At 41.6% G+C, this 23,303-nt stretch overlaps 1 protein-coding gene across 2 annotated transcripts in view; it reads left to right on the top strand.

Moving 5' to 3' along the window:
- Window positions 1–23,303, top strand: part of AEBP2 (AE binding protein 2) — an 81,064-nt gene that overhangs the window by 22,435 nt on the left and 35,326 nt on the right. For both annotated transcript variants that reach the window (XM_021710154.1, XM_021710153.1), the window contains exons 2-3: window positions 4,871–5,078; window positions 18,239–18,346. In XM_021710154.1, the coding sequence (XP_021565829.1) occupies window positions 4,871–5,078; window positions 18,239–18,346 (316 nt within the window). The remainder of the gene's footprint in view (window positions 1–4,870; window positions 5,079–18,238; window positions 18,347–23,303) is intronic.

The raw sequence follows: 23,303 nt of genomic DNA, 5'->3' as shown, positions 1-23,303 counted from the left end.
ACTGGAGTGCAGTGGCCGCTCCCGGCCACCACAGCCTCGACCCGCTGGGCTCCGGCGATCCTTCCGCCTCAGCCTTCCGAGTAGCCGGAATTACAGGCGCGCTCTACCACGCCCGGCTGATGTTTTGATTTATTGTAGAGAGGAGGTCTCGCCTGCCCAGGCGGATCTCGAACCCACAGGCTCAGGCAGTCCACTCACCTCAGCCTCCCAAAGGCGCGGGATTACAGGCTGAGCCACCAAGCCCAGCTTACACTATCTTTTTATGAGGAGGTGTGAAGTACTGTTTCAAGTGTATGATATGACACATGGATTGAATAAACGATGCTCAGTGTCCACGAATATTTTTGGACTTTTTAAAGAAGGTCCCCTCCTGTGGTAAAGGTAATAAGTAAAAGTGCATTAAGAACTTGTAGAGAGATTCTGTAATGATAATTGGATGTTTCATAAGTATATGAATCATCTTGATCTTATTTTACTTTATCCAGTTAAAAAATTTGTTTTGTTTTCAGCTAATTTTGAATTTTTTTAGGTACAGGTACATAGCTCCAATGATATAAAAGGGTTTATACAGTGAAAGATACATGTTTCTCTCATCCTTCCCCCTACCCCCTGCCCTTGCAAACATCTACAGGGCTTTGTTTATCTTTCCAAAGAAGTCATGTCCTTAGAGGATAGCAATAGCTGTCTCCCTCCCCTGTTTGATGTATGCAGATGTTGTGTGGGTTTCACTTAACTATATCTTGACTATTGTACCAATAGTTTATTGAGTCTTATTACTTTTCCTGAGATTGTTTATAAATTGGATATGATTGGCTGTTCACTTAAAATTATTAACATTTGCCTTTGATGTTAAATTAGTATGGTTTATATAAGTATGTGTCTTACACTTAAATGCTTTAAAAGATATAAAGCGAGCCAGGCTCGGTGACTCAGCCTGTAATCCCGTGCCTTTGGGAGGCTGAGGTGAGAGGATTTCCTGAGCCCACGGGTTCGAGACCCGCCTGGGCAGCGAGACCTCATCTCTACAATAAATCAAAAAACTAGCTGGACGTGGTAGCGTGCGCCTGTAGTTCCAGCTGCTTGGAAGGCTGAGGCAGAGGGATTGCAGGAGCCCAGCAGGTTGAGTTGCAGTGGCCGGGAGTGGCCACTGCACTCCAGTCTGGGCGACAGAGTGAGACTCCAACTAAAAAAAAAAAAAGTTATAAAGCGAGGCCAGGTATGGTGGTTCATGCCTATAATCTCAGTACTTTGGGAGACTGAGGTGAGAGTATTGCCTGAGCTTATAGGTTCGAAACCAGCTTGGGCAACTTGGTGAGAGCTCATCTCTACAATAAATCAAGAAAAATTAGACGGGCGTATGCCTGTGGTTCCGGCTACTTGGAAGGCTGAGGCTGAAGGATTGCCTGAGCTCAGCAGGTTGAGGCTGTGGTGACTGTGAGTGTGCCACTGCTCTTCTGTCTGGGTGACAGAGAGTCTCCAACTTAAAAAAAAAAATTATAAAACCAATTGGTAAGGAAAATAGACAATCGTTTCAGGGTTAAGGGTCTTATGGAACTTGAAATTTCTAGGTCTTAAATAAAATATTTGTATTTCTGTATAGGGAACCTACCATACCCCACAGTTTAGTCCTGCAACAAATAATATATGAACATTCAGATATTCAAGACCTCATTCACATCTGTGAGTTTTATAGAGATTACAAAGTTTTAGAATGAAGATTTAGAGTTGAAATTTAGAATCTATATTGACTGTGTATGTATAGGTCGTTATCTGGGTGACCTTAAATTTTAGAATATCCTTTAAAGGGAAGTCTGAGACATTTTTGATATCTGAAGCATCCTACAAAAACCTTTTTTCATCAGATGTGGTAGCTTGTGCCTGTAATCCCAGTGCTTTGGGAGTCCGAGGTGGGAGGATTGCTTGAGCCCAGGATTTGGAGACCAATGTGGGCAACATAGCAACGAGATCCTGTCTCTACAAAAAGTACAAAAAATCAATCAGGTGTGGTGGTATGCTTCTCTAGTTCCAGTTACTCAGGATTTTCTGAGCCCAGGAGAGTGAGGCTGCATTGAGTTGTTCATGCAGCTGTATTACAGCCTGGGCGACAGAGAGAGACCCCAATTCAGTAAGAAAATAAAAAACAAAAACATTTTTCCTTTTAAAAATGGTTATTACATTTGATGTTATGCACAAATCATTACAAGACTTAATAAACGAACAGAATTCATGTTGTTAATTTTCTTAGGTATGAACAAATATGATTGCATTGGTATGAAGGTTAATGTTCTTTTTTTTAGGGAGTATGTTTTATTTTTTAATTTTTTATTTTTTTTTGAATTGGAGTCTCACTCTGTTGCCCAGACTGGGCTCCGGCGATCCTTCCACCTCAGACTTCCCAGTAGCTGGAACTACAGGCGTGCGCTACCACGCCAGGCTGATTTTTTTGATTTATTATAGAGATGAGGACTCGCCTGCTAAGGCGGGTCTCGAACCTGCAGGCTCAGACAGTCCACTCACCTCAGCCTCCCAAGGCGCAGGATTATAGGCTGAGCCACTGAGCCCAGCTGTCTTCAACTTTTAAATGATTTAGAAAAACATTACAGATAGCAAATAAGCCAAAATATTGATTGCATTCAGTTTTAGATATACTCTGTGTGTTTGAAATATTACATAATGAAAACTTGGGGGAGGGAAGCATACCCCTTAAAAATTAATATAATTTTCACAATTTTTGGTATTTCTTAAATTGCAAGTGGGTACACAGCTTTTCATAGATTTAATTTGAAAACATTTCTCCTGTTGACTCTTCTGATTGAAACGACTTCCATGTAGCTTATCAACTGGGAAGATAATTAATTAAAAGATTTTCACTTAAATATAAAACTGAATTGGTTTTTTTTTGAGTAGAAGTCTCACTCTGCTGCCCGGGCTGGAGTGCAGTGGCACACTCAAGGCCACTGCAGCCTCAACCTCCTGGGCTCAGGTGATCCTTCCGCTTAGCCTCCCAAGTAGCTGGAACTACAGGCACATGCCACCATGCCCGACTGGTTTTTTGATTTATTGTAGAGACGAGGTTTTGCCAAGTTGTCCAGATTGATCTCGAACCCCTGGTCTTAGGCAACCTCTTGCCTCCTCCTCCCAAAACTGCTGGAATTACTGGCATGAGACACTGTGCCAGGCTAAAGTGAATTGCTTTTGAAATGAAGGCAAAATTGTGGTATGTTTAATTAAGATGTGAAATTTTGAGCATTCTGACGGCTAATAATAGGTACTGTTTTGGGGAAGGTGGTGGTCAGGGTTTCACTCTGGGGTCGGGCTCTCACTCTGTCTCCCAGGCAGGAGTGTAATAGCATGGTCATGGTTTACTGTAGCTTCCTCCTCATGGGCTCAGGCAGTCCTTCTGCTTCAGCCTCTTGAGTAGCTGGGTCCATACCACCATGCCTGGCTAATTTTTTGATTTTTTATTTAGATTTAAAAATATTATTTAAAAGTAAGCCTGAGAGAGAGAGAGAAAGAAAGAAAGAGAAGATTCACCTTCCCAAGGTGAGGGGGAGGGGACTAAAGCCATGAAGCATGGCAACAACAGAGTCTAGTAAGGCAGTGGCTGATTTTTTCTTTTCTTTTTTTTTGGTCTTGCTATGTTGCTCAGGCTGGTCTTGAACTCCTGAGGTGAAACAATCCAGTCTTGGCCTTCCAAAGTGCTGGGATTACAGGTGTGAGCCACTGTACCTGGCTACTATATGTACTTTTTTTGGTAAATAAAATAATTACAGGCCAGGCACAGTGACTCACCCAGAAAACGCAGCATTTTGGGAGGCTGAGGCAAGTGGATTGCCCCAGCCTGAGGGTTCGAGACCAGCCCAGGCAACTTGGTGAGACCTCATCTCTACAGTAGATTTGAAAAAAAAAAAAATTAGCCAGGTGTGGTAGCATGCGTCTGTAGTTCTGGCTACTTGGAAGGTTACTTGGAAGGCTGACGTGGAAGAATTGTTGGAGCCTGGCATGTCGATGCTGAGGTGGCTGTGAACGTGCTGCTGCACTCAAGCCTGGGCAATGGAGTAAGCCTCCAACTAAAAAGAAAAAAAAATACTGGTGTATTCTACTGTGTTTAGTAAATAAAATGAAAGAGATTGATTGGGTTTTTCTGGTGGCTAGAGATTAGTTAAATAAAATTTGAGGGCCAAGAAAATAACTTTTTATTTGGACTTTGGTAATATCAGAGATTAATTGTCATTTTCTCTCTTTTGTGATTTATTTTTTTTCAGTTGGAGTCTCACTCTGTCGCCCAGACTGGAGTGCAGTGGCTGCTCCTGGCCGCTGCAGCCTTGACCTGCTGGGCGCCGGTGATCCTTCCGCCTAAGTCTTCCAAGTAGCTGCAACTACAGGCGCGCGCTACTACGCCTGGCTAATTTCTTTTGCGTTTTGATTTTGAAGGGAAATACTGCAAAATTACCCAACTTTTTTTTGACATAAAAGCAGTTATAATCTCAGATTAGTGAATAGAAGAAAAGATACCAGGTCAACAAGTGATTGTGGAACTGTAAAGAACTATGCAAAGGATGAGATGTGATAAGCTGTGTGTGTGGAATTTTTCTTAGAGTATAACATTAGGGAGTTCATGTCTGCCGCAAGTTGCTTAAATTATCCCATATCTGGTTTTGAGGCACAATCATGTTTCTGCCTTGATTAGTACTTTATTGCTAGCTAATTAATTTCAAAGTATTGTTGTTTTCTAATGGAGAATATAGTTACTGTATGCTTTGTTCATATGGAGTAGAATGTCAAGTGGTAATCTTAATTAAATATTTATAGATCATATTCATGTTAGTGAATTTCTAGGAATAACACAGCCTTTTTTCTTCTTTTGTAGCATAAGCAGTACTATAATGGATGTAGACAGCACAATTTCCAGTGGGCGTTCAACTCCAGCTATGATGAATGGACAAGGAAGCACTACTTCTTCAAGCAAAAATATTGCCTATAATTGTTGTTGGGACCAGTGCCAGGCTTGCTTCAACTCTAGCCCAGATCTGGCAGATCACATCCGTTCCATTCATGTAGATGGTCAGCGAGGAGGGGTTGGTTTTGTCATTTCTTTTATCACTCCTTTTTTTCTTAGTTCTCTTAATTTATAATTACTAGTTAGACTTTTTTTCTGAAAGTAATTTGGGATTATTTTTGCGCAGACTATTTTTTCAAATGATTTCCTTTTACTAATTCTTATGTGCTTGATAGAGTCAAATGAAAATAGAGGATATTATGTGTTGGATTTTTGTTTGCTCTTAGATAGGTCCTTTTGAATAAATTAGACTTTAAAAAATAGAGTGAGCATATTATAAATGAATACAATATATTCCAAGGTTCTACTGTTTTGAGAACATTGAGAATTGGCACTGTCCTCAGTTTCCCTTGTTAGAGGGTCCTAAATTATTCCTGATCCTTAAATTGACTGGAGAGACTATTGGTATCAGGATTAGTATATGCACTTATTAAATGACAACCTTAACTCATTATCTGTGAGTGAGAATTGATCACCTTTCCCAGTTCTTGTCAGAGCTGATTTAGATAGAAAGTTCTGATTCGTCAGTATTGACCTATATCCTTTCAGGAATACATTTAATTGTGTCAGTTCATGTAACTTTTATTGGATAGTGAATAAAGAGCTAAGCAAATTAGGTGAGCCAAAGTAGTGGACCAAAATATTAATTTACACATTTTTTCAGCTTTACCTAGGTTTGTCTTGAATAGTTATCACACTTAGTCTGTTTTCCAGACATAGTACAGGTAACTGTAAATACAGGTAATTTATTAAGCCACACATCTCCTTTCAGTCTGCCATCACTTGAGGAACACATACTAAACAGGTTAAAATCACTATGGTTTAAGTGAGTGGGCCACTGTTTCCAAGGCTCTGTTGATATTTAGATCATAGTATTGATTTTCTTTCTTTTCTTTTTTTTTCTTTTTTTTTTTTTGTTGGAGTCTCACTCTGTTGCCCAGACTGGAGTGCAGTGGCCACTCCCGGTCACCACAGCCTCGACCTGCTGGGCTCCGGCGATCCTTCCGCCTCAGCCTTCCAAGTAGCTGGAACCACAGGCGTGCGCTACCATGCCCGGCTAATTTTTTATTTATTGTAGAGATGAGGTCCTGCCAAGTTGCCCAGGCGGGTCTCAAACCCGCAGGCATAGGCAATCCACTCATCTCAGCCTCCCCAAGCGAGGGATTACAGGCTGAGCCACCGAGCCCGGCTTTGATTTTCTTTTTAAGGCATGCAGCCAAGTAAACATTTCTAACATTTTAACCAGTGGTGCTTTATTTCTTTTTTCTTTTTCTTTTTTTTTTTGCCGTGTGCGGGGGCCGCCTCATGCTTTATTTCTTTTAAGAAATATCACTGACACAATATATTATGTCAGCAATCTTTTTTTTTTTGAGCTGGAGTCTCACTGTCGCCCAATCTAGAGTGCAGTGGCACATTCACCGCCACTACAACCTCGACTTGCTGGGCTCAGGTGATCCTTCCACCTCAGTCTTCCAAGTAGCTGGGACCACAGGCATACGCCACCATGCCAGGCTAATTTTTTTTCTTGTGTTTTTTTTTTTTTTTTCTTGAGTTGGAGTCTCACTCTGTTGCCCAGACTGGAGTGCAGTGGCTGTTCCCAGCCACCGCAGCCTCGACCTGCTGGGCTCCGGCGATCCTTCTGCCTCAGCCTTCCAAGTAGCTGGAACTACAGGCGCGTGGTACCACACCCAGCTAATTTTTTGATTTATTGTAGAGATGAGGTCTCGCCAAGTTGCCCAGGCGGGTCTCGAACCCGCGGGCTCAGGCAGTCCTCTCACCTCAGCTTCCCAAAGTGCTGGGATTACAGGCTAAGCCACTGAGCCCGGCTAATTTTTTTTTTTCTTTTAATTGTAGAGATGAGGTCTCACCAACTTCGCCAGGCTGGTCTTGAGCCCCTGGACTTAGGCAGTCCTCTTGCCTCTGCCTCCCAAAGTGCTGGGATTACAGGCATGAGCTGCCGCCCCCAGCAGCAATCTTTTGATTACTTGAACTTGATAAGTAAATATTTGTACATTTGTCTTCTTGTTATATTTAATATATATGATGTTTAGGTAACCAATAAAATATTATACTTCCGTATGATCTACTAATGAACTGTCTGTCATATTGTATTTTCAATATAAAACCCAGCTCAGTGGTTAGTCTGTTCCCCTTTCCCATTCCTCTCCCCCTCCTCCTCCCTCCTCCATATATGTCAGATATTTGGTGTGAACTATCTTAGTAAGTTGGTTTTCTGGCTTTTATAGATCTGCCTTTTGTGAGCCAGTGCTTGATGTCACTTGGTGTGTATGTATCGCTTTTGAGCCATGGCATAATGCTTCTTTGTCACTTGATTTAGCAACTATATGTAGAATCATGAGCTATGTAGAAGATTGCTGGACTCTCCTACTAGATGTGGGAGAGGGAGAATTTCACATTTTTAAGTCTTGGAATCCTACAGATTGAGTTGGCATATAGTCTTATGAGAATGTTTTCAGCTTTTTGCAGATTTATAGAAAAATGCAGTTACAGACTGAACTTTCTAAACTAAATATACCATGTAATCACTGCAGCTATATGTACCTTATTGGTATTACAGAACAAGTGTGAAATCTTGGTATTTCTACCCTAGTATAATCTCATTGAGATAAAAATCTCATGTTATTTCTTGACCATTCATGTTATTTTATTATCAGTAATATTGCTGATTTTAAGATGAATAATATTTTGACCAAAGAAAGGAGTCCTGATTGTTGGAGGGCATTTGCTAAACTATAAATTTAAAGGATCAAAGAATGTAAAAAATTCATCTCATTTTTGTGTGTTCTGAATACTAAAATATGAATGAGAATTTGAAAACTTAGTATAGCTATAAAAGACAAGAAGACTCTTGATCTGATTTTGTGCTTTAATGTTAAAGTTGATGTTTTTTTGAGTAGTTGTGGATTGGAACGTTGGACTATTTTATTTTTTTGAGATTTATTGTAGAGACAAGGTCTCGCCAAGTTCCCCAGGCGGGTCTCAAACCTGCGGACTCAGGCAATCCTCTCGCCTCGGCCTCCCAAAGTGCTGGGATTACAGGCTAGGCCACTAAGCCCAGCCAGGTTTTTTTTTTAATGGCCTTTTTGAATGAAGGTAATAAAAATACATTTTAGGCCAGGCTTGGTGGCTCAGCCTGTAATCCCGTGCCTTCGGAGGCCGAGGTGAGTGAATTGCCTGAACTCACGGGTTCAAGACCCGACTGAGCAACTTGGTGAGATCTCCTCTCTACAATAAATCAAAAAAGTTAGCTGGGCGTGGTATCGTGTAACCTGTAGTTCCAGCGACTGGGAAGGCTGATGCGGAAGGATCACCGGAGCCTAGCAGGTCGAGGCTGCGGTGGCCGGGAGCGTCCCACTGCACTCCAGTCTGGGTGACAGAGTGAGACTCCAACTCAAAAAACAAAACAAAACATTTTAACCATTTGTGAGTGTACAGATCAGTAGCATTAAGTTCATTTATATTATTGTTTGATCATCATTACTATCCATCTCTAGAACTTTTTCATCATTCTAAGTTAAAATTCGTGTCCATTAAATAAACTCTCATAGCCGGGCTCGGTGGCTCAGCCTGTAATCCCGCGCCTTTGGGAGGCTGAGGTGAGTGGATTGCCTGAGTCCACGGGTTCGAGACCCGCCTGGGCAGCGAGACCTCATCTCTACAATAAATCAAAAAATCAGCCGGGTGTGGTAGCGCATGCCTGTAATTCCGGCTACTCGGATGACTGAGGCGGAAGGATCGCTGGAGCCCAGCGGTCAAGGCTGCAGTGGCCGGAAGCGGCCACTGTGCTCCAGTCTGGGCGACAGAATGAGACTCCAACTGAAAAAAAAAAAGCCTCATAATTTCCTTATACCAGCTCCTGGTAACCACAGTTCGACTTTCTGTCTCTGTGAATTTGACTATTCTGCGTACCTGATATAAGCAGAAAACATGTGATATTGATGATATTGATGATCTAATTTTTTTTAGGTGTATTATTTTTTCTCTCTACCCCCGAGTATTAAACTGTTATGGAGCAGAAACAGGTGATAACCCAAGAAGATTTTATGCTTCTAATTATTGAAAGATGAGTGGAGCAGTAAATTACCAAGATCTAAATACTATATTAAGTTCCTGTTCTTTTTCTCACTCCATTATAATCATCATGAGAAAAACAGAAGCATTATTTAACAACATAGAAACCCCCTCAACCCCCTTTAAGTTATTTATTTATTTATTTATTTTTTTGAGTTGGAGGCAATCCACTCACCTCAGCCTCCCAAAGACGTGGGATTACAGGCTGAGCCACCGAGCCCGGCCTCCCAGATATTTTCACATAACAAAAGTGGTTGGTCACATCTTTTTTTTTTTTTTTTTTTTACTTTTTAATTTTGAGTTGGAATCTCACTTCGTCACCCAGACTGGAGTGCAGTGGCACGGTCCCGGCTACCGCAACCTCGAACCCCTGGGCTCCGGCGATTCTTCCTCCTCCGCCTTCTGAGTAGACAGAACTACAGGCTCACACTACCACACCTGGCTGATTTTTTTTGATTTATTGTAGACATGAGGTCTCACCAAGTTGCCCGGGTGGGTCTCGAACTCGCAGGTTCAGGCAATCTACTCACCTTGGCCTCCCAAAGTGCTGGGATTACAGGCTGAGCCACGGAGCCCAGCCTGGTCACATCTTTCTACATCAAAATGAAATAAATCACTTAGGCGCCAATTTATTTATTTATTTTGAGTCAGGATCTCACTCTTGCCCAGACTGTAATACAGTGGCATGATCACAGCTCACCACAGCTTCGACCTCCTGGGCTCAGGCAATCCCCCTGCCTCAGCCTCTTCAATAGCTGGAACTACAGGTGTGTGCCACTATGCCTAGTTAATTTTTTTATTTGTTATAAAGAGGAGGTTTTTTTCTGTTGCTGAAGCTAGTCTTGAACTCCTGGGCTCAAGTGATCCTTGACCTCCCAAATTGCTGTGATTAAGAATGTAAGCCTGACCTGTTAAACTGACCTGATAAACAACAAATTATGAATATTCTTTTTTAGAAAAACATCTTGAGAGTGCTTTCTTTTGACTTTTTTTTTTTTTTTTTGAGTTGGAGTCTAACTTGGTCACCCAGACTGGAGTGCAGTGGCTGCTCCCGACCACTGCAGCCTCGATCTGCTGGGCTCTGCCGATCCTTCTGCCTCAGCCTTCCAAGTTGCTGGAACTACAGGCGTGCGCTACCTCGCCCGGCTAATTTTTGATTTATTGTAGAGATGAAGTTGCCCGGATGGGTCTCGAACCCGCGAGCACAGGCAATCCACTCACCTCGGCCTTCCAAAGCGCTGGGATTACAGGCTGAGCCACCAAACCCGGCCTTCTTTGACTTTAAATAGAAAAATAATCAGTTTTCCTGGTGTTAACTATAAATATATATACTTCTGTGCATGACTAGTTTTCAAAGACGATACCCTGAGCTATCTTGCTAATCAAATTTCAAATCCTAGTGTTTTAAAAATATATATGTATCGAAGTCTTGGTAGGTGAAGGACTTTATCTTGTAGGATTTTAGTGGTTCGGTATAAGATCTATTAGTGTTCTTTATTTCTCACATTAAAAACAATTTTTCGAAAGACATTTGTAGAGGATTCTTGATGTAGGATTTATTTTGTGTGTCATTTTAAGTTTCCTTTTTTTTTTTGATTTGGAGTCTTGCTCTGTGCAGTGGCACATTCGCGGCCACCGTAGCCTCAACCTGCTGGGCTCAGGTGATCTTTCCGCCTCAGCCTTCCGAGTAGCTGGAACCACAGGCAGTGCCACCATGCTTGGCTAATTTATTTTTTATTTTTTATTGTAGAGACGAGTTCTTGCCATGTTGCTGAGACTGGCCTCGAACTCCTGAGCTCAGGCAGTCCTTTTACCTCCACCTCCCAAAGTGCTGGGATTACTGGCTTGAGTCACCGTTCATGGCACCTGGCTAAGTTTACTTATTTATTTATTTTTTTGAATTGGAGTCTCACTCTGACACCTAGGCTAGAGTGCAGTGGCACACTCACGGCCACCATAGCCTTGATCTGCTGGGCTCAGATGATCCTTCAGCCTTAGTCTTCCAAGTAGCTGGAACTAAAAGCATGTGCCACCACGCCCAGCTAGTTTTTTGATCTGTTATAGAGATGAGTTGTCGCCAAGTTGCCCAGGCTGGTCTTGAACCTGTGGGCTCAAGTAATCCTTTCATCTTGGCCTCCCAAAGTTCTGGGATTACAGGCTTGAGCCATGGTGCCTGGCTGGTCACATCTTTTGTAATAAATACGAAATATTATTATGATTTGAATTAAACTTAATTAAAAAAAGGTTTTAAAAAAAAGAGACAGGGTTTCTTCCTCTGTTGTGTGGGCTGGAGTATAGTACCGTGATCATAGCTTACTGCAGCAATGAGTTTCTGGGCTCTAGGGGTTCTCCCATCTCAGCCTCCTAAATAGCTGGGACTGCAGGCGTGGGCCACCACACCCAGTTCATCATAAAAATTTTCTTTGAGAGATGGAGTCTTGCTGTGTTGTCCAGGCTGGTCTTGAACGTTTGACCTCAAGCAATTCTCCCCACCATGGCCTTCCAAAGTCCTGGAATTACAGACAAGAGCCACCATGCGTGGCCAGGTTTGAATGTTTTATTAAATATTTTTATCCTTTGTTTTATTAAATATCTTTTAACAGAGGAAATTTAACATTTTAGTATTTTTAATGTGACTGAAAATAATAAGACACAAAATTTGTCATTTTTGAAATAGCAAAATAATTGAATCAAAATCTTTTTTGTTTTTGCTTCTCTTACTGTTTATATCTTGCATCTTATAAAAGATTGAAGTGAGTTTTTTTTCCTTAGACATTATTAGAACTTGAAGGTACCATGGAATCATTCATCTAACCTTTTCCAGACTTTCCTTTTCTTTTTTACTTTAAAAACAAAAATGGGATGAAGTCTCAATATGTTGCTCAGGTCAGTCTTTTACTCCTCCGCTCAAGCAATCCTACTTCAGCGCCCCCCACCCCCCCCAGCTATTATTATGGGTGTGCACCACTGTCCCTGACTTTTCTTTCTGACTTTAGGTAGCACTTTTTATATAAAAATCTTTCTGTATTATTTTAGTGCATGTGGGATCAATTACTCAGTTTGATTAGAATTTTATTTTTTATTTTATTTTATTTTTTTGAGTTGGAGTCCCACTCTGTTGTTCAGGTCACCACATCCTCAACCTGCTGGGCTCAAGGGATCCTTCTGCCTCAGCCTTCCAAGTAGCTAGAACCACAGGCGTGCACCACCACACCTGGCTAATTTTTTGAATTATTGTAGAGATGAGGTCTCGCCAATTTGCCCAGGCTGGGCTCAAACCTATGGGCTCAGGCAGTCCTCTTGCCTCTGCTTCCCAAAGTGCTGGGATTACAGATATAAATCACCTTACCTGGCGTCGAATATTATTTTGACATACAGGTTATACTGTTTACCTGCTCTACATTTAGAATATAGTTGGCTGGTTTTAATTTACTGGTAATGTCTGAATTTCTTTTTTTCTTTTTTTTCTTTTTTTTTTGTTTTGAGTCAGAGTTTCACTCTGTCGCCCAGGCTGAAGTGCAGTGGCATGCTTACAACCACCACAGCCTCGACCTGCTGGGCTCAGACAGTTCTTCTGCCTTAGCCTTCCAATTAGCTGGAACTACAGGTGTGTATCACCGTGCTAATTTTTTAATTTATTGTAGAGACAAGGTCTTGCCAAGTTGCCCAAGCTAGTCTCAAACCCTTGGGCTCAGACATTTCTCTCTCCTTTGCCTCACAAAGTGCTGGGATTTGAATTTTTTTATCCATGCTTAGATTTCTATCAAGTTTTGTCACGTAAACTCTTCTGCAGTGGATTTTGCATTTGTTTACAGAAAAAGTTATGTCTACATCTTTTATTTAGACCATTATAAATCTGAAGTTTCTTTGGCTTTGTGGTTTCTTTTCTTTTTCAATTTTTCTAGACAGTCTGGCAGAAAAATCTGATGACAATTTTTTTAAGAGGGAACCTTCAGTGTTTAATATAAACCTAATTATTCTGTTGACCAGTCATTCTGAGAATATATCATATTTTCTTAGCATTTTTGAGTTATCAAATGTGTGCTCATAGTATTTCTGATAAAGGAAATAGAGACTTAGATTATAAGTGAGTCTTTCAGGATTACATAGCTGCAAAGCAAAAGAGCTGGATAGAATTCAGGTCATTTTTTTAAAAAAGCTTTTATTCATTTAGGTCTTTCTTTTAAAATTTTATTGTTATTTTTCTTTCTTTCTTTCTTTTCTTTTTTTTTTCTTTTGGTTTGAGTCAGGGTCTCTCACCCTATCGCCCAGGCTGGAGTGCAGTGGCTTGCTCATGGCCACTGTAGCTGGACCTACTGGGCTCAGGTGATCCTTCTGCCTCAGCCTTCCAAGTAGCTGGAACCACAGGCATGTGCCACCATGCCTGGCCTTTTTTTTTTTTTTTTTTTTTAATTTATTGTAGAGATGAGGTCTCGCCATGTTGCTCAGGCTGATATTGAACCCCTGAGCTCATGCAATCCTCTCGCCCCCGCCTCCGAAAACACTGGGATTACAGATTTGAGCCAGTGCACCTGGCTATTGTTATTTTTCTAGAGTAGCATCTTATGTCACCGAGGCTGAAGTAGAGTGGCACAATTAGAGCTCACTACAGCCTCAATCTGTTAGGCTCAAGTCATCACTCTGCTTCAGCCTTCAGAGTACTTGAGACTGTAGGTATGCACCACTACGTCTAGCTTAGTTGAAAAAAATTTTTTTAGCCGGGCTCGGTGGCTCAGCCTGTAATCCCACGCCTTTGGGAGGCTGAGGTGAATGGATTGCCTGAGCCCACAGGTTTGAGACCCGCCTGGGCAGCGAGACCTCATCTCTGCAACAAATCAAAAAAAAAAAATCAGTCAGGCGTGGTAGCGCATGCCTGTAATTCCGGCTACTCGGAAGGCTGAAGCGGAAGGATCGCCAGAGCCCTGCAGGTTGAGGCCGCGGTGGCCGGGAGTGGCCACTGCACTCCAGTCGGGGCAACAGAGACTCCGAATCAAAAAAAAAGAAAAAAGAAAAAAATTTTTTTAAAAGTGGGGTCTCGCTATGTTGCCTAGGTTCGCCTGTAATGCCTGCCCTTTAGTTATCCGCCTAGGCTTCCTGAGTAGCTGGGATTACAGGAGTAAACCACTTTACCGAGTAAATTTTCTATTTCTATTATGTCTAGTACAATCTAATATGACATAAGTCTTTTTGGTCATGTTGGCCCATGCCTGTAATCCCAGCAGTTTTGGAGGCTGAGACGATAGAATTGTTTGAGCCAAGGAGTTTGAGACCTGAGTAACATAGCAAGACTGCATATCTATTAAGAGTAAAAATACTGCTGAGCATGGTGGCTCACACCTGTAATCCCACCACTTTAGTGGACTGAGGCAAGAGGATTGCCTGAGTCTAAGGGTTTGAGATCAGCCTGGGCAACTTGACGAGACCTCGTCTCTACAATAAATCAAAAAATTAGCTTGGCATGGTGGCATGCGCCTGTAGTTCCAGCTACTTGGAAAACTGAGGCAGAAAGGATTACCTGAGCCCAGCAGGTCGAGGTTGCGGTGGCTGTGAGTGTGCTACTGCACTCTAGCCTGGGTGACAGAATGAGACTCCAACTCAAAAAAAGAATGTTAAAAACAAAAGTTTCTGTATCATGAGAAACAGTACTGTGGACCTCTGTTTCCTATTCTAATTAAGATAGCCAGACCGTAGTTCATTTTAAAGTAGGTTAGAAGAATCATGACAAATTATATGCTTGAATATATTCCAAATTTGGATTGAACTGAACCCTTTAGTGTTTGGATTTTCAGGATCAACTGGGGGGTAGTGGTGCACGCTCACGGCCACCACAGCCTTGACCTGCTGAACCAGGCTATCTTTCCGCCTTAGCCTTCCAAGTAACTGGAACTATAAGGTGCATGCCACCACACCCAGCTAATTTTTTGATTTATTGTAGAGATGAGGTCTCGTCAAGTTGCCCAGGCTGATCTCAAACCCCTAGACTACGTGCCATCAAGCCCAGCTAATTTTTTTTTTTTTTTTTAAATTTATTATTGAGATGAGGTCTTACCAAGTTTCCCAGACTGGTCTTGAACCTGTGGGCTCAGGCAGTCCTCTCACCTTGGCCTCCCAAAGTGCTGGGATTATAGGCATGCGTCACTGTGCCCGGCCAGGATGAACTTTTACAATGGGGGACATTTTTAGAAATAGAGTATAAAAATATTTTTCACATATCGTGCATTCAAAGTCTTATGTCTGAAGAAGACTCTTTTGTCAGATTTCGGGTTACTTTTATCAGAAGTTCTTTCTAATACAGAGTAGGAAAGGAAATTTTGCTTTTGAACAGTATTGTAGGTGGTTTTCTTTTCTTTGTTGTTGTTGTGGGTCCTTCACATAGAATTTAGGGCCGGTTTTTAATTTTTTTTTAATTAAAACTATCTTTGTGAAAGTTTAGTGTTATTTTCTCCCCCCAGAATTGTTCTTTAAATATTTCACCCCAGTATAGGTAAACACAGTTAGCCTATAGTAGACTACAGGTTTATTTGCACTTATTTCATTTGCTGTAAAATTTATTAGGGTGAAGCTTTTAGTTTTTTGAATCTGAAGGTGTTGCTTTAATAGTGTTACTAGGCATTATTCCACGTAGCATCTAGACTATACTTGCTAATTAGAGTGCTGTATTTCATGTACTTTCAGGGTTTGCTGTTACCCCTGCAGTCATGTTTGATCATTGGGGGAAAAGAATTAGAAGTCAGAGGCTATTGTTCCTTCCAGACTTAGTCGTTGAGTAATAATTAGGTAGAGGCATTGTTGATCTGGAAGGGATTAAATCTTACCCTTTCTTTGATTTGAGAGTAATGCAGAGTAGGTGTCACTTAAAACTCTTTTTTTTTTTTTGAATTGCCCAGACTGGAGTGCAGTGGCCGCTCCCAGCCACCGCAGCCTCGACCTGCTGGGCTCCGGCAATTCTTCCACCTCAGCCTTCCAAGTAGCCAGAATTACAGGCATGCGCTACCATGCCCGGCTGATTTTTTAACTTACTGTAGAAATGAGGTCTCGCTGCCCAGGCGGGTCTCAAACCTGCGGGCTCAGGCAATCCACTCATCTCAGCCTCCCAAAGCTGTGGGATTACAGGCTGAGCCACCGAGCCCGGCTAATCTTTTTTTTTTTTTTTTATATTAGAAAATATAGTTTATTTAGAATGTAAATTAGGGAGAGAGAGAAAGAGATGATTCACCTCCCCAAAGTAGGAGAGGGGAGCAAAACTTAAGAAGACATAGCCTGGACAGAGCTCAAAGAGGATATGACCACATTATAGCTTAGCAAGGCAGTGACTTTAAAAATTTTTTTTTCTTTTGAGTTGGAAGTCTCATTCTGTTTCCCAGACTGGAGAGCAGTGGCAGGCTTGCAGCTACCGCAGCTTCGACCTGCTCGGCTCAGGCAATTCTTTCGCCTTAGCCTTTCAAGTAGTTGGAACTACAGGTGCACGCCACCATACCCAGCTATTGATTGATTGATTGATTGTAGAGATGAGGTCTTGCCAAATTGTCCAGGCTGGTCTCGAACCCCTGGGCTCAGGAAATCCTCTTGCCCCAGCCTCCCAAAGTGTTGGGATTATAGGCATGAGCATTAAGAAGAAACAATGAAATTGATAACAAGAATGACATTGTCCCAAATACTAACATTAAGGCATTTTTTATTTATGTGGTGTGACTTGTGAGATAACTTTAAACCAGTCTGTGATTATTGTTTTATTACTTGGATTGAAAATTAAGACTGAGTTTAATAATCTTGAACCAGGAAATTGATAGAAACACTGATTATCTCTATGTGATTATCAAATGAAATTAGTTAATTTCTATAGACTATAAGTATTGCCTTGTAATTTTGTTTCTTCTAGATTTACTTTATTTGCATTTTTTGGTAGAGACAGTATCTTGCTGTTTTGCTTAGGCTGGTCTTGGACTCCTGTCTCAAAGCAATCCTGCTTCCTCAGCCTCCCAGAGTGCTGGGATAAGAGGCATGAACCACCACACCTGACCGTTAAATATTTTAAAAAGTAACTATTAGCTCTGGGAACCTCAGACATCAATTTATATAAATAAATGTTAGGGTCAGGAGTTTTAAGTAAGAAGGAAGAAATGTTATGATTTCGTCTACTTAACTAAAAAATCCAGCAAATCTGTTTGGAATCAGAATGTCCCGTAATACTGTCTAGATAGTCATGTCAATTGTAAATGGTGGTATTGCCTCACTTGACAGACTTGTTTAACATAAAAAGGTTTTGTTTTTCAGTAAAAATTGTCCTGACTGATTTGTTTATAGACTTTTGGGTTTTATATAGTCTCTTATTTTATTTATTTATTTATTTATTGAGTTGGAGTCTCACTTTGTCTCCCAGATTAGAGTGCAGTGGCATGCTCCTGGCCACTGCAGCCTCGACCTGCTTGGCTCTGGTGATCCTTCCACCTCAGTTTTCCAAGTATCTGGAACTATAGGCGTATGCTGCCATGCCTGGCTCATTTTTTATTTATTGTAGAGACAGGTCTCTCCAAGTTGCCCGGGTGGGTCTCAAACCCCCAGGCTCAGGCCGTCCACTGGCCTCAGCCTCCCAAAGTGCTGGGATTACAGGTGTAAGCCACCATGTCTGGCCTAATAATTTAATTCTTATTCTTTGAAGTAAAAAAATCAGTGTCTGTTAATTAAGTTATTGATCATTTTATTAATTTTGTTTGTTTATGCCTTTATATTTTCTTGATATTTAAAACTAATAGATATTCCTTTGTAGTAAATACAAAAATGTAAATAATGACTCATGATTCCAATTAATTAGGGATATACTTTTAATCTATTTCTCTCTCAGTAGTACCTTGTGACTGGTGTGTCATTTTCTTATTGAAGGAGTAAACAGCAGCCTTAAGGTGGTAGGGTTAAAACTGTGCCTTATACTTGGACATTTAGAATGTTTAATGTAATAAGCATACATTACATGACTTTTGTCAATTGAAGACTTGCAGTGTGTTCTTTTGAACTTACAGGAATCAAACTCTTTGTTGAGATAAGTGATGAAAACTAATATGGTTCTCTCTCTCTCTTTTTTTTAAACAGGTATTTGTTTGCTTATGGAAAGGTTGTAAAGTATATAACACTCCATCAACCAGTCAAAGTTGGTTACAGAGGCATATGCTGACACACAGTGGAGACAAACCTTTCAAGGTATGTTTTTTTTAAACTTCAAGTTAAGCTGACATGTTTCTTAATAGGCATATTTTTGCTTTTCTAAAATATTTAAAAAATAACCATTTGTTTTAACATTTCTGTAGATGCACGGGATTTTAAAAGTAGATGGAGGTTAAGATCATTAATCTAAATTTTTTCTATTTGGACAACAAAAAGAGTCGCTGTTAGGTTAGGGTCTTGAAAATAGCTAGTGGGAGCTGGGTGTGGTGGCTTGTGCCTGTGGTTCCAGCTACTTGGAAGGCTGACATGGAATGATCTCCTGAACCCAGCAGTTCCAGACTGCAGTGACCGTGAGTGTGCCACTGCACCTCCAGTCTGGGAGACAGAGTGGGACTCCAACTCAAAAAATAAAAAAGGAAAATAGCTAGTGGGGACAGACTAATGACTTGAAGTCATATTGGTTGGTGTTAACACCGTATGGTCTAATGTTTTTTCACAGTCAAAAGCTTCAGCCTTTTCATTAGTGATCAACATTGACTTTATATAAAATAAATGGTAGAATATTAAGAAATTGATTTCAGGGATGGGGAGACACCTCTTATCAACAAGGGTGCCTGAACGAAGCATATTTGTATACCTAACCCTTAACTGTACCCCACAATATCATAATAAAAAATACTGATTATCTAAAAAAAAAGAAATTGATTTCTTTCACTCATTTTTGAGGTCACACTACTGAACTTTGTTGTAAATCATTGTCAAATTAGATGTATTCTGGGAAATCTTTATAAAGATAAGTTTCTGTAAAAATTTTTCCATCTATTTTCTCTTCATTAAAAATTAAATAAAATATTTTCATTTCTGAATATGGAAAACATATACCACAGAGATTAAAAGTTTGTGTTTTAAGAATTTTGATAGGCCGGGCACGGTGGCTCAAGTCTATAATCCCAGCACTTTGAGAGGCTGAGGTGAGAGGATTGCCTGAGCTCACAGGTTCGAGACCAGCCTTGGCAACTTGGTGAGACCTCATCTCTACAATAAATTTTAAAAAAATGAGCCAGGCATGGTGGTGCATGCCTATAGTTCCAGCTACTTGGAAGGTTGAGATGGAAGAATCACTTGAGCCCAGCAGGTTGAGGCTGCGGTGGCTGTGAGTGTGCCACTGCACTCCAGCCTGGGCGACAGAGTGAGACTCCAAAAAAGGCATACATAGAGAATTGTTGCTCCTCCTCCTGTTTCCATATCTTCTCTTTTTCCCAAGTGTATAAACTTCTGTTATCCATTTCTTGTGAATTCTTCTATTGTTGTTTTTTTTTTTGAGTTGGAGTCTCAGTCTGTTGCTCAGACTGGACTGAAGTGCAGTGGCATGCTCCTGGCCACCGCAGCCTCGTCATTCTGGGCTCCGGCAATCCTTCTGCCTCAGCCTTCCAAGTAGCTGGAACTACAGGTTCGTGCTACCACGCCCGACTAATTTTTGATTTATTGTAGAGATGAGGCCAAGTTGCTCGGGTGGGTCTCGAACCCACAGGCTCAGGAAATCCACTCGTCTCAGCCTCCCAAAGTGCAGGGAATACAGGCTGAGCCATGGAGCCCGGCCTTCATCTACTATTTCTTTATGTAACTGCAGGCAAGTAAATAATGTAGTGTTTTTCTTATTTCTTTCTTTTGTTTTTTTTGAGTTGTAATCTCATTCTGTTTCCCAGGCTGGAGTGCAGTGGCATGCTTATTGCCAGTCCACTACCTGCTGGACTCAGGCAGTCCTTTTGCCTCAGCCTTCCAAGTAGCTGGAACTATAGGTATGCACCACCACTCCTGGCTAATTTTTTAGTTTATTGTAGAGACAGGGTCTTGCCAAGTTGCTCAGGCTGGTCTCGAACCTCTGGGCTCAGGCAGTCCTCTCGTCTTGGCCTCCCAAAGTGCTGGGATTATAGGCATGAACCACCGTGCTTGGCTCTTTCTTTCTTTTTTTTTTTTTTTTTTTGGGTTGGAGTCTCAGTCTGTTGCCTGGGCTGAAGTGCTCACGGTGAGCTCACCAAGTTGCCCAGGCTAGTCTCGGACCCTCGGGCTCAGGCAATCCGCTCAGGCAGTCCACTCGTCTTGGCCTCCCAAGGTGCTGGGATTACAGGCTAAGCCACCATTTCTTCCTTTTAACACAAAACCTGGTAAATGAATGATACACTATCTGACCGGCTTTATTTTTTTTTAATAAACTTTTAATTTTAGAGCAGTTTTAGATAAACAGATTAGATTTTTTTATATACCCTATACCAAGTTTTCCTCATTATTTACTTTTTATAGTACTTTGCTATGTGAATGTACTTTATACTAGGATCTTTCCATAGAGGTTCATAGGGAGTATTTTCACTTACTTTTTGACAGCTTTATGGTATTCCATTATGTGGTTTTAGCAATTTGTTTAGCCAGATTTGTAGAGACACTTGGGTTACTTCTTGTCTTGCTATTATAAATAGTGCTATAGTGATAAATCTTGAACATGTATAATTGTGTATGTAGGAAAAATTCCCCAAAATGATATGAGTGGGTAGATGAAAGATACAAGCATTGGTCATTTTGGTAAATATTACTGATTGCTCTTCCTAGAGCTTATGTCATCAGAAGCAGCATTAGTGCCTGCCTTCTCCAAAGCCTTCTAAGACGGGGTTGTCAAACTTGTGAATTTTTGCCAGTCTAATAGGTAAAAAATATACCAACATGTTTTAATTTGCTTTACTTTCATTATGAGTGAGGTTGAACATCTTTTCACATGTTTAACCATTTGGATTTTATTTCCTTCCCTTATTCTTTTTTTTTTTTTTTGAGTTGGAGTCTCACTCTGTCGCCCAGACTGGAGTGCAGTGGCCGCTCCCAGCCACCGCAGCCTCGACCTGCTGGGCTCCGGCGATCTTTCTGCCTCAGCCTTCCAAGTAGCCGGAATTACAGGTGCGCGCTACCACGCCCGGCTGATTTTTTGATTTATTGTAGAGATGAGGTCTCGCTGCCCAGGCGGATCTCGAACCCGCGGGCTCAGGCAATCACTCACCTCAGCCTCCCAAAGGCGCGGGATTACAGGCTGAGCCACCGAGCCCGGCAGCCCTTATTCTTTTTTAAAATAAATTGTATCATTGAACTTTCTGGTGGCATAGTTTCCATAATTTTAACTCCCCAGTCTTTCTTGTAGTTATATTTTAAAGATCCTGGCTCTGAGATTTGCTAAAAGTATCCTGGAACTACTTTCATGACCTCTACTCTAACATGTAGCTGATAATGCAAGCTACCTCATAGAGTTGTTCAGTGTATGCACAAAAAATATGAGATTATTATTTGTATGTATGTAATAAAATACAACATTTTTTTGTTACATACTTTTGTTATTACAGTGTCAAATCCGCAGGCTCAGGCAGTCCTCTTGCTTCTGCCTCCCAGAGTGCTGGGATTACAGGCATGAGCCACCATGCCTGGCAAAACAAGATTTCTGTCCCTTTTTGGTCTGTCGCTTCCCCTGCCCTCCATCCATTCTCCCAGACCATATTCTGATTTCTGTCATCCTTAGATAAATTCTTGTATGACTTTTCTTGTATGGACCTGACTCTTCTTTTTCTTCTCTTCTTTTTGGCCGCTGCATCCTTGACTGGCTGGGCTCAGGCAAGCCTTCCACCTCAGCCTTTCAAGTAGCTGGAAGCACAGGCATGTGCTATCACACCCAGCTAATTTTTTGATTTAATGTGGAGAAAAGGTTTCATCACGTTGCCCAGACTGGTCTTGAACCCATTGGCTCAGGCAGTCCTCTTTCCTCAGCTTCCCAGAGTGCTGGGATTACAGGTGTGAGCCACCGTGTCTGGCTTCTTTCTTTCTTTCTTTCTTTTTTTTTTGAGTCGGAGTCCCACTGTCACCCAGGCTGGGGTGCAGTGGCACACTCATGGTCATTGCAACCTCAACTGACTGGGTTTGGGCAATCTTTCCATTTCAGCCTTCCAAGTAGCTGGAACTACAGGTGCATGCTACTATGCCTGGCTAATTTTTTGATTTATTTTAGAGATGAGGTCTCGCCATGTTGGTCAGACTGGTCTCGAACCTTCGGGCTCAGGCAATCCTCTCACTTCCACCTTCCAAAGTGTTGGGATTACAGGCATGAGCAATTGTGCCTGACTCTCTTCTTTTATTTTCCTCTTTTTTTTTGAGTTGGAGTCTCACTCTGTCGCCCAGACTGGAGTGCAGTGTCCGCTCCCGGCCACTGCAGCCTCGACCTGCTGGGCTCCGGTGATCCTTCCACCTTAGCCTTCCAAGTAGCTTGGAACTACAGGAGTGCGCTACCACACCCTGCTAATTTTTTGATTATTGTAGAGATGAGGTCTCACCAAGTTGCCCAGGCGGATCTCGAACCCGTGGGCTCAGGCAATCCACTCACCTCAGCCTCCCAAGGTGCAGGATTGCAGACTGAGCCACCGAACCCGGCTTCATTTTTTTTTTTAAAAGACAAGGTCTTGCTCTGCTACCTAGGCTGGAATGAAGTGACATAATCATGGCTTATTGCAGACTCAACCTTTTGGGCTCCAGCTTCCATCCCAGCCTCTTGAGTAGCATAGCTGTGACTACAGGCATAAGCAACTACACTTGCCCAATTAAAATAATTTTTTTTGTTGGGATGGGGTCTCACATTTGTTGCCCAGGCTGCTCTCAAACTCCTGGGCTCAAGCATTCCTCCTGCCTCAGCCTCCCAAAGTGCTGGGATTGCTGAGCCACTGTGCCCAGTATTTTTTTCACTCAGTATTGGTGAGATTTGTCCAAATTGTTGTATGTGCCAACCGGTTTTAAAAATTGTATAGTATTCCATTATACAATAAATTATCTTGCTGTTAGCATTTGTCTTGTTTCCAGTCTTTGGCTACTATTAACCAGGGTTTCCTGTGGACATTATTCCACATGTCTTCTTATTACATATATATACTCTTTTCCTCTTGGCTATTTAATAATGTAGTATTGTCGGTCCTTT

The sequence above is a fragment of the Carlito syrichta genome, unplaced genomic scaffold (genome assembly GCF_000164805.1).
Source record: "Carlito syrichta isolate Samal-C Ts95f unplaced genomic scaffold, Tarsius_syrichta-2.0.1 Scaffold288191, whole genome shotgun sequence".
Lineage (NCBI taxonomy): Eukaryota > Metazoa > Chordata > Mammalia > Primates > Tarsiidae > Carlito > Carlito syrichta.
Note: the sequence above shows the minus strand (reverse complement) of the source record. Positions and strands in the feature narration are given on the sequence as shown.